The sequence below is a fragment of the Seriola lalandi genome, unplaced genomic scaffold (genome assembly GCF_002814215.2).
Source record: "Seriola lalandi dorsalis isolate HSWRI2012SDOR001 ecotype SW California unplaced genomic scaffold, Sedor1 jcf7180002054767, whole genome shotgun sequence".
In the NCBI taxonomy this organism is placed as follows: Eukaryota; Metazoa; Chordata; class Actinopteri; order Carangiformes; family Carangidae; genus Seriola; species Seriola lalandi.
Genome location: NW_019525320.1, coordinates 1,791,562 through 1,802,369, shown reverse-complemented (window position 1 = coordinate 1,802,369; position 10,808 = coordinate 1,791,562). Strand labels below are relative to the sequence as shown.

General features: G+C 41.7%; 1 protein-coding gene across 2 annotated transcripts in view; it reads left to right on the top strand.

Moving 5' to 3' along the window:
* The window catches only part of camkvl (CaM kinase-like vesicle-associated, like), a 35,993-nt gene extending 25,488 nt beyond the window's left edge, over positions 1 to 10,505 (top strand). For both annotated transcript variants that reach the window (XM_087179005.1, XM_087179004.1), the window contains 10 exons: positions 681 to 787; positions 2,053 to 2,184; positions 2,437 to 2,511; positions 3,418 to 3,556; positions 4,784 to 4,904; positions 5,544 to 5,619; positions 5,807 to 5,943; positions 6,216 to 6,294; positions 6,397 to 6,484; positions 7,970 to 10,505. In XM_087179005.1, the coding sequence (XP_087035131.1) occupies positions 693 to 787; positions 2,053 to 2,184; positions 2,437 to 2,511; positions 3,418 to 3,556; positions 4,784 to 4,904; positions 5,544 to 5,619; positions 5,807 to 5,943; positions 6,216 to 6,294; positions 6,397 to 6,484; positions 7,970 to 9,463 (2,436 nt within the window). In that variant the 5' untranslated portion in view covers positions 681 to 692 and the 3' untranslated portion in view covers positions 9,464 to 10,505. The remainder of the gene's footprint in view (positions 1 to 680; positions 788 to 2,052; positions 2,185 to 2,436; positions 2,512 to 3,417; positions 3,557 to 4,783; positions 4,905 to 5,543; positions 5,620 to 5,806; positions 5,944 to 6,215; positions 6,295 to 6,396; positions 6,485 to 7,969) is intronic.
* The last annotated feature ends 303 nt before the right edge of the window (positions 10,506 to 10,808 follow it).

Here is a 10,808-nt window from a genome sequence, read left to right as displayed (position 1 = left end):
GGTGGGCGGGCGGGTGCAGTGATAACAGTGAATTACTATGAAATGAGACGAGAAATTAAAAGTCATTCTGAATGTTTAGGTTTAAAAGGTCATGAACTACTGATCTAGATCAGAAGACAAATCCAAACTAACATGCACATACACACACACACACACACACACACACACACACACACATGCGCAGACTACAAACAAAAAAAAACGATTTTCCTGTCATTAAAGCCCAGTACTGTCAGTGATTGCTGAAGAAGCCAGCTGCTTTAGGGACACTGCCCTTTATAAATAAAGTTTAACTTGAACTTGACAGACGTTGCACAGATTTTGCAGACTTTAGCAGAGTAAAGAGAGGCTTAGTGGGTAGCTTAGTATCTGTTGACAAGACTGGCACGGAATCAGGCTGCCAGAAGCGTTAGTATCCAGATCCGTTCAGAAATTGACTTGGCTGTAACTGTGGTTCTCCAATGTACTCTATTGTAACAACACTCCCTTGGTATCTTTGACTTCAACCACTGGAGGCTTTCATAATGTTTCATCAGAACCTCCTTTCCCCTTTAACATGCCTGTCCATGCTTCTCTGCAATCCTTTTGTCTGGTTCCTAAAGGTGTCATCAAAATGATTAATGCTTTACTTCCACCCTTTGTGGTGCAATGATTGAAATGTCTTTCTCTTTATTTGTTAGGTGAATGACGTCATGCCATTTGGGTGCCTTGCCCTGCGAGATGGGCGGACTTACGATAGCATATGTGATGTCACGGACAAATATGAGATTGGACAGGTCCTCCGAGCGTAAGTACCATGAAGCTTTAAGGATGTATTTCTTCCATTACCCATGTAGAATTCATGGGCACATTCCAGTATTCAAAAATGGTTTTATTCTCTTCATGAATTATTACAAATTGAATTGGATCCATTTTTACTGCAGATTTGGTTTGGCATATCTAAGACTTCCAATGAAAGAATAGCAGAAGGTAATAGGATGAGTGTATTGTGTAACAGACTTGAGAGACACATTTTTTCAAATTTTAGCCGACCAATTGTTTGTATATTTTTGTCAGTTCTTGAAACGCACCGTTGGAAGTCTATCATTTATTCAGTTTAAATATTCTGTCATGCCAAAAAAAAGAAAAATCTTTTGGACATATTTTCAAAGAGCTGTGAAAATCACTCTGCCGCTTGACTGGCCAAATACTGACCAGTTTTTTCCCTCAATAACTCTCCTTAATACATTGAAGGCAGCACATGCACACACACACACACACACACACACACACACACACACAAACACACACACACACACACACACACACCAATCAGTGTAAGAGGCCATATGGCAACATCAGCATCTGGCCGCAGAGATTTCTGCTCATCTTTTATGTAACACACACACAAATGCAGAGTCAAGAGTACTCATTTGCTGTATATGTGTTCTTAATAATTTTTATGAAAACAAGGAAAGCAAATGTGTGTTTATTGCTTTTTTTGTTGTTGTTTTTTTATTCTGGATGTGCCTTAACATGAAATCAAACTAATGCTCAATTCAAGATTACTGTTACTTCATTATTAGAATAATACGTAATGAAAGAGCTGAGAGGAAGGATGCCATTGTATTTCCTGTGTTTCTCTGGACATTATAGATTTAATGTGAACTTTATGAACATAGTATTTTAATTTTGAACCACACAGCTACTCAAAATCTATTTCGGTGAAGCACCGTGCGCCCCTAAGGCTCAAAACCAGGCGATGCCCAGTTGAGAGAGCAATAGAACCATTTCAGATTTGTTATTTACGACCCTTTTATTCCTCCCAATGACTCCACTCAGTTAAATTCTTTCACTTTATTTCGCCACACAGCTTTTGTACTTTGTGTCCCTAATTTGAATATTATGCTGAATTTCTCTGATGCGATCAAAAACAGCTAAAGACATTTTTATGTGCTCTCACTCCAACATGAAGCAACATCTTTCTTCAAAAAAACCCCCAAAAAACCATTACCTTTTCTTCCTTTCTCAGTCTGTCTGTCTTTCTGTCTTTTTTTTTTTCTTCTTGCGTAGGAAGGAGTTCTGCGAGCTGTGCCTGGCAAAGGACAGACAGACGGACAAGGTGTTTGTCTGCAAGAAATTCCTCAAGAAAGATGGCAGGAAAGTCCGCAAGGCTGCCAAGAACGAAATCATGATCCTGAAATTGTACGCAGGCAGTCTGTGGATGGATGGATGAATGATTGAACGATGGATGAAAGGAAGATAGGAAGGAAAATGAGAGAATGTTTTGTTATATGATTTATGCCCATACAATCTTGTTTGTAGACTATTCAAACGCCAGTGAATGGTTAGAATCTTTCAATTGTGTGTGAGACGCTTCAGTGTTGCAAGGTTACAGTCTGTGATTCCTTTTTCTTTTTCTTTTTCTTTTTTTTTCTTTTTTTTTTGCTGTTTCAGGGTCAACCACCCAAACATCCTTCAGCTGATAGACACATTCGAGACCCGGAAAGAATACTTCATCATCCAGGAACTGTGAGTCTTTCTTTTACTGTTTCACTATTTATCTTTCTTGTGTAATCATTCCTGTTGGTGTGTATTTTAGTATGTGTGTGTCTTAATTGTGTATCTGCCTTCACGTACTGTACCTTAACACACACACACACACACACACACACACACACAAACACACACGAATCCATCGCTAGAGGGTAGGGGGCTGAGTCTATCTTCTTATTACTGTGTGCTCTGTTGCTCCCCTCAGTAACAGAGGAAGGTGTTAGACTTGATGAGATATTTGCTCTTAGTAACACTCAACATTACTCAGTGCTCCTGACGCATGGGTTTGCTGTAAGAGAGTCTCCACAGAGAGCTTAGGATCAATACGCCAGAGCGCTCACCAATCCACGTCCCTTGTGACTATTGCTTTTTTCAACATTTGCATCTGTTTTCGAAAGCAATACCGTCGACTGAAGCTGAGAGGACAAAATATTTCCCTTCTGTCACTTAAAAAAAGAGATAGGCTGCACCTGATGTGACTGCAGCTCTTCTGTCTCTGTTTATGTGTCGCTGTCTGTTCAGAGCTCACACTTCTGCCCAAGCGGTAGTCCTCCTGCTGAGGGCGATACGGAATGATCACACCCATTATTTATACACTCTCCAAAGTTAAGCAAGTCCTTCGGAGTAATGACCAGTACTCTAATTTTTAATTGCTCAGCAGTGATAGCTGTGGGCCAGTAAAAGCAGATTGCCTTACTAATGGACAAAAAAAAAAGAGCGCAGGGCTTTGAATAACTGTGTTACTGAGAGCGTAAAGTGAATTATTGTGGTTCAACACGTGGTTAACCGTCACACCACCTTGCATTGTTTTTTATTACTAGATTTGCTAATGTTTTTACTGATGTTGTTGTTGTGTGCGGGTTTTTGTGTGACCTCACGCAGTGCCACAGGAGGAGACGTATTTGACTGGATTCTGGACCAAGGGAATTACACTGAGAGAGACGCTTCCAATGTCATCAGACAAGTCCTCGAGGCTGTGGCATACTTACACTCCCTCAACATAGTTCACAGGAACCTGAAGGTACACACTCACTCACTGTCTTTCAACCTCTCACTTCATGATGGCAAGTGTGTTGTGTGTGGGGTGGTGAGTGCCTTTACAATAAAAAAGTTATAAGAAGACCAATGGCTTATATTACCTCCAAAAGCACAGGAAGAAATGTAGCAAACAGATTTATAGAATGAGTGGCGCTGTTCACCACCACACCCCTGAAGCAATTTTCAGTATTTAGTCAACACAATCTCTACAGAGACACATAAAAGCATTGCACTGCCATCTAAGTTAATGACTCAACATTTGATAACATTTTTAGAGAGGGAGTAAACACTGTCTTTATGGCTTAATGCAATCTCTAGTGATATACACACACACGCACACACACGCATTTGTACACATAGACAGATTCATATCTTTAGCCCTCATTATCAACCCATTAGGATGGAATTACAGCATCTCTTGGGCTTCAGACTCCCCCTGCTGGTAGAAGCCAGCATCTTCCTTGAGTCTATATGGTCATGTCAAACTGTATGAAAATGACATATTCTGATGAGATTAAATCATAAGGAGAGGCCAAGATTCTTCCTGTCATCACACATTACAGTGTGACTGCTCTATTGATGAATCTGGTGATCCATTCCTTTTTAAATATGAAACTTTTGGTCTTACTGACATGATCTTGTTTTATGAATTTAACTTCACTGTTCACTATCAACCACACCATCTAACTAAACCATCAAAATTCAAATCGACTTTGACTTTAACTTTATTGTCCCCAGGGGAGAATTTGTCTTGCAGTTAGGTGAAACACACAGTGACTTGAACATAGAATATGACAGAATTATGGTTTGATTTGATGGTTTAAACAGCACAACCAACATCACCCTTTGATATTACATGGTAGACTGGTCATTAGCTGATTCATCCTGAACATCTCATTTGGTGACTGAGAGACAAAGAATTACTCACCTTGTTAGACCTTGTAGCATGTAATAAAAGAAAAGGTCACAATTGAACAATTGTACAATTGAATTGAGTTTCTTGTGTTATTTTGACACTCGCTCAACCAGTCTGAAGGAAGAGCAATTCATGCTCATCTGATTATCTATTAAAATGCCCACTATCTAATATGTCCTCCACATACAGTATTTGCGTATTCAATGATGTACCACTGAATATGACTGAATAGGAGGGCTTCCGTCTGTGAGCATTTTTAGGAGAATACTCATTCATTCCCTTCACTTTGTTTAGCTGGAAAACCTGATGTACTACACAGAAAACAACCACAACAAAGTAGTTCTGCGAGATTTCTACCTGTCCAGGTTTGAGAACGGACCCATCACAGAGCCTTGTGGAACACCAGAGTACCTGGGTAGGATCTATTTGCCACTATTTGTGGTTCTGTGTTTTGAAAAAACAACTTTTTTCTCTGTCTCTCATGTTTTTACACTGTATGTCGTTCCATTAGCCTTACCTTCTGTTGCGAATATAAGCCTGGGGGCATACTTTCTCTTATTGATTCTGTGCTTTCTTGTGCTTTTGAAGATGATAATCTGTCAGAAATAAACTCTAACAGTAAACAAGTAATTAAATATGAAACCAAGTAAAACACACACAAAATTGAAAGGATCCAACTCTCGCCCTCTTCCTCTCAGTCTTTTCATCTCCTCACATCTCATGTTTACTGTCTCACTCTTCTCTGTCTCTCTAAGGTCTATGTGAGGGCAACTTGGAGTGCAGAGCTGTGCTTTGGCCTGCTTCTCTCTGGTGAAAGGCCAGGACAGTTATTCACAATGTTGAGCTGAGTAATTAGACAAATAAATAAGGAAAGGGAACAGAGGCCCCAGGTGGGAAGGGAATGAGAGAGAGAGAGTGAAAAGGGGTGCTATTAGGAATTATAAATGTGGTGAGATGGTTTATAAATGAAAACCCAAGCCATACAAATATCTCTTCCTCTGGCGCTCTCACTTTATATATCTCTCTGTATACCTCTCTTTGCTCTCTCTGTCAGCCCCTGAAGTGGTGGCTCGTCACCGATATGGTCGTCCTGTGGACTGCTGGGCTGTGGGTGTTATTATGTACATACTGTGAGTCTCCTTCAGATATTACCAAAGCTATCATTACTCTTACAGGACAATACAAACTGAGCTGCATGTAAAGCTTTCCAGCTGAATAATTACTTTGTTTGATTTATAATTGACATTTCCAGGAGTTATTGGTTTCAGAGTTATTTCCCTTCCTCTTTGTGCTTGTGTATTTGTCCTGTTTTTGCAGCTTATCAGGTAACCCTCCTTTTTATGATGAGACAGAGGAGGAGAACACAGATCTACATAATCGCATCATCTTCTGTCGTATTGTGGCTGGGGACTTTGAGTTTGATTCTCCCTACTGGGATGACATTTCACCTGCAGGTACATGGCTCCACCACACGATGGCAGTAAACACCCTGTTGAATTTTCTACTAAATGCTTGCCTGTCAGTTGCCCAGCAATAAGAAAGATATTTGAATGCACATAGGTCAAAATTCCAATTATATATCTGACTCTTCACAATCAAATGTTTAATCCACCTCAGACTATCAACATTCACTTTCTCTGTTTTTTTGTCTTCTTGGTTATCACAAATGACACCCCTTAAATCAACCATTTTCATTTTTCCTTATTCCTATCTCTCTCTCTCTCAGCTAAGGAGCTTGTCTGCCGACTTATGGAGGTGGACCAGATGCTGAGAATCACAGCGCAAGATGCGCTTTGGCATGAATGGTAATTATGTGTGCACATGCTATATTCACAAGCGCACAAACATTCTGCCACAACATCTACAGGACTCACACTCACTTGTATGCTGTCTGTCATCTATGTCAGGATTGCGGGGAATGGGGCCTCAGAGAAGAACCTAAAGGATGGTGTGTGTGCCCAGTTTGAGAAGAACTTTGCGAAGGCCAAGTGGCGGGTATGATTAAATTTTTACATTTTTTTTTCTAATGGTAAATGAAGTCGGTAATAATAAAGGAGGAAGCAGCAGAAGAAAAGGAGGAGAAACCAGATGAAGGATATGGTGAAAATGGCCCCAGTGATTATGAGGATATTTGGTTTATTTGGAATGATTATTGCTTGATTATGTGCTTTTAGTTCAGCATATAGCTCTGCAGATGTATGTTTTGAATTTGCATGATATATGGTGTCATGGGGACATGAATGCTGAAGACAAAGAAGGAGGAAATCAAGATGGTCGTGCTGAATTAACAGCATAAGTAACAGCTATAACCTTCTTCTCTCTTTCCCCATGTGGTTCCCAGGAGTTGAAGGTATTGTAGTTCATTGCGAGGGAGAGTGGAAGGACAGAGCATGGGCAGAAACTCACATTCAGTCTGGCATGATTCAATAACAAAACATCTTTCTTAGGCCTGAACATCCTCTTAAATTGAAAAGAGTTTATTGTAGGTGAAACAGGAAACACTTAAAGTTAAACTTCAGTCCGCTTTTAGATGTATCAATCATGTTTGGGCTGGTGAAGCTCTTCTCATAAGCTCTGTTCCTGCCCACTGTCACTCTGCCTATTCCAGAAGAGATCCATCCACTCTGCCCCACTTTTCTTCATTGGGTTAGGCTAAGTTGTTCAAAGTGGCCCGCTCTGCTCCTTTCTTACTCCTTATCTGCACTAGTCTATGAAACCAGATTGGTACAAACAAGATAATGATCAACAGCAGGGAAGAGGGTTTGCTCATTACTTGTGTAGTTTTTATATTAGTGTAGATAAGGAGGGAGAAATGGAAAGGATATAAGGGATATAGGCCACTATGGACTGTAGAACTGCAGTGATTTGAACTATAACCCCCCTCTGTCATTCCTCCTACATGAATCCTGGCTCATTGTCCCTAATGTACCTCAGTGTTACATTCAAATCATACTTGAAGCTATACAGAAGCTGCTCAGTCAAGCCATGTTGTATTCAGTGACATTTTTGGCTTTCACTTCCAAAGATTCAGTTCCTTGGTTTAGAAACAACTTCTAAGCTCACACATTTCCCTTCTTACTCCTTCACTGTTTGTGGATCTAAAGGAGTCAGATGAGTGTGAGAATGTTATTATCTACCTTTTCCATTCAACAAGCAGTCAAGGAGTTGCTTGGGGAGAGTGAGTCTTGAGATTGATTTAAACCAGGGTACAATATGTCATAGCCTCCTGGAAGTAAACAACTGGCACTAATCTTACTGCACATCTCAGCGCTCAGTATGATGATGCTAAATCATGGTGCGTTGACAGGCTTTTTGTCAAATGCTTGTCTTTCAAGCTTATTTTTTATGCTTTACCATAACCAACTATTGTATCAAGGGTTTTTTAAAAAGTGAAAAAAGCCAATATGGGTGTTACACACTGTAAATCTAATTCTCTTTTCCCCTGCTATCCTTTTCTCTTTGCCTCTGTCTATTTTGCAGAAAGCGATCCGTGTCACCACCTTCATGCAACGACTGAAGAATTCAGAGGCATTAATTGACAGTTCAGCTGAAGCTCAGGGCGGTGAAGGGGCAGGAGATGGTGAAGGCGGTGTGTCTCAGGGTACAAGTGATGAAGGAGACAAAGGGACGAGTGATGGAGGGGTGACGTCAAGTAGTGTGTCTTTAGAGGTTACTGTTGAAAATACGCCAGAAGGTATTGACCAGGATGAGGGGAGGAGTAAGGTAGGAGAAAAACAGGAGGAGATAAAGATGAATATAGGCCCATCTGTAGGAACTTCCCCATCAGATGTTCAGGAGCCTCTATGCCAATCAAATGCAGCCCCTAAACTCACACAGGAGCAGCCTGATAAGGTTGGTGTAAAGAAAGCTGCAGGTGATGGAACAAGGAAAATGGCTGCCAATTTGGGTCAAAATAAAGTTGTTCCAGAATCCAAACCAACCCCTGTGGTGACGTCTGACCCCTCCAAGCTTTCAGACACTTCTTCAGGCACTAATCTTGACAAAAACCACACATCCACCTCCCCTGACCCTAGCAGCAAACGTAAAATGGCTGCAACGCTCCATGGCCCTCCACCCACCGCTTCTGCTGATGCGACAGCCTCACCAGAGAAGAGACCGGCCACACAGAAGCAGCAAAAGGATGAGACTGATGGAAGCTGGTGTCAGACACAATTACCTGAGGCAGTGGCAGAGAGGTCAGTGGCAGCACCAGTGACTCCAGCAATAGGGCCTGGAACTGGGGTGGATGTAGGACTAGGAGTTAGGTTAAGGGGTGATGCTAGCCCTGCGGGGGGTAGGGATAGGGATGCTAGGAGAACTGACAGATACAGTGCTGAGTTTAGCATAGCGAGGGCAGGCCCTGTGACAGGACAGGGCTGTTATACAGTAGGCAGTTCTGCTAGTTTGGGTCGTCATGCCACACCATACAACCCAGAAGTTGGGACTGTAGGGATGGGGATGGCCGGGAGCTATGGGAGTCCATACAGCTCCCTGTATACGGGTGCAGGAGGGACAGGGTTGTATGGGACTGGGCTACAGCATCGAGGAGGTGGGAGCAGCACTACAAGTGACTGGCAAATGGACAGTGTGATAGAGCAGATAGAAAAGCAAATGGCTGCCGTATTGGAGAAGATTGAGGGAGACATGCCCTCACTGCTAGAGCAGATCAGTGACTGTCCCGCTGAACAACCGCGTGCCCGGAGCACACATGCCTCGCCTGCCGCCTCCCGTGCACGCTCCTCACAACACTCCACAACTGCGACCTCGGCCACTCCTCCACCTCTTCCCACCTCTCCTAGACCTGCACTGCCGTCTCTCCCTCGCCTTACTATCCCTCCTCCATCCTATCCCCCACCCTCTCCACCCACACAAGCCTCACCCCAGGCTGTGGGAGAGCAGGATGATAGGGATGGACAGAGGAGTGCTGCTCGTTCCAGCCAGTCACCCCGAGCTGGGATGGGAAGGGGGCTATGAAGCAGGTGTGCATGATGCAATACCCAACACCTGGAGCACTGGATTTATAGCTTAAACTTGAGGGTTTAATAACTCTGTCACATCCCAGAAGTATCATCCCACTTGCTTACCAGACGAAAAGTAACCGCACAGTCTTGTTTGGTTTGGCTCTGTGTTCATATTGAGATGACTGGTTGAGAGAAATCTCCCTATGGCATTCAAATAAGCAGTGTCTAAGGGGAGTGGAGTACTGTATCTCTCTGTATACAGCTTCCAAGACCAAGATTGCAAAAGTTTGTTCGTGTGTGCATGAGTGCTCAACACACAACCACCTCTAACTGGAGTCCAAGTGCAAAATTACAAATCTACACAGTAAACACAGTGTGGTACAATTCTTAGTTAACACTGAGAGGTAACAGCTGAGGGAGTGTTTTGATTTGCATTATTCCCTACAAACTGTAAATACATACAAAAAACTGGGTTCCTAGTTCTTGCTCTTCTCACTCGTTGTGAACTTCCACATATCCAAACAGACATTTACTTTTTTCAAACCAGCTCATCCCATTTCATTATTATTTTATTCCTTTTTATTTATGTAGCTATTCCTTCTATAGTGAGGCTGCGGAACCGTGAGCTTGCAGTCACATAGTTGTACAGAGGTATGTGAAAATCTGAACTGATGAAGCCTTTCCATTGGCCACCGGAGATTGAGATTTGATTTATCATATAGTGTACTTAATCTCAAACTGTCACTGAGCTGGGGAAAAATGTCTAGATGCAGGATATTGTATAAAGGCTTTGCAATAACTCACACACACACACACACACACACACACACACACACACACACACACTTCCTGTTCAATTTCCAAAGTTCTCCAAAAATCTTGCCCAGAAAGTTTTATTTTGTCAACACATCCATTTGGCACTGTTAACTGGATAGTGCTGTCTATTTGATCCTTTATATTGTGTAAAACAAGTCTTCTGAATTTCATTCTGCTTTTGGATCTATGTAATACCAGGTTCTGTGCTTTTTTCCTCAATAAAGTCTAGACATCCACTATTCTGTCCCTATGTAAACTGTGCTCTGTTTGCAAAACTTTCAATAAAAGTAAAAAAATTAAGATAAATCTTGAATTGTTTCATTGGTTAAAAGATTAATATGATGATACCACTTTAAAAACTATACATTTACACTTTACATCTACGCTTTTTTCGGTGCTGAGAGTAGTTATTCCAATATCACGTCATGCCTACAAGTCCCATCTGCCTTTGCATGAATTTCGGATTAGTCTATTCTTGTGAAGGCGCGGGGGTGAAAAAAATATTCGTAGTTACTAACAAAAAACACACAATTAAATCATGT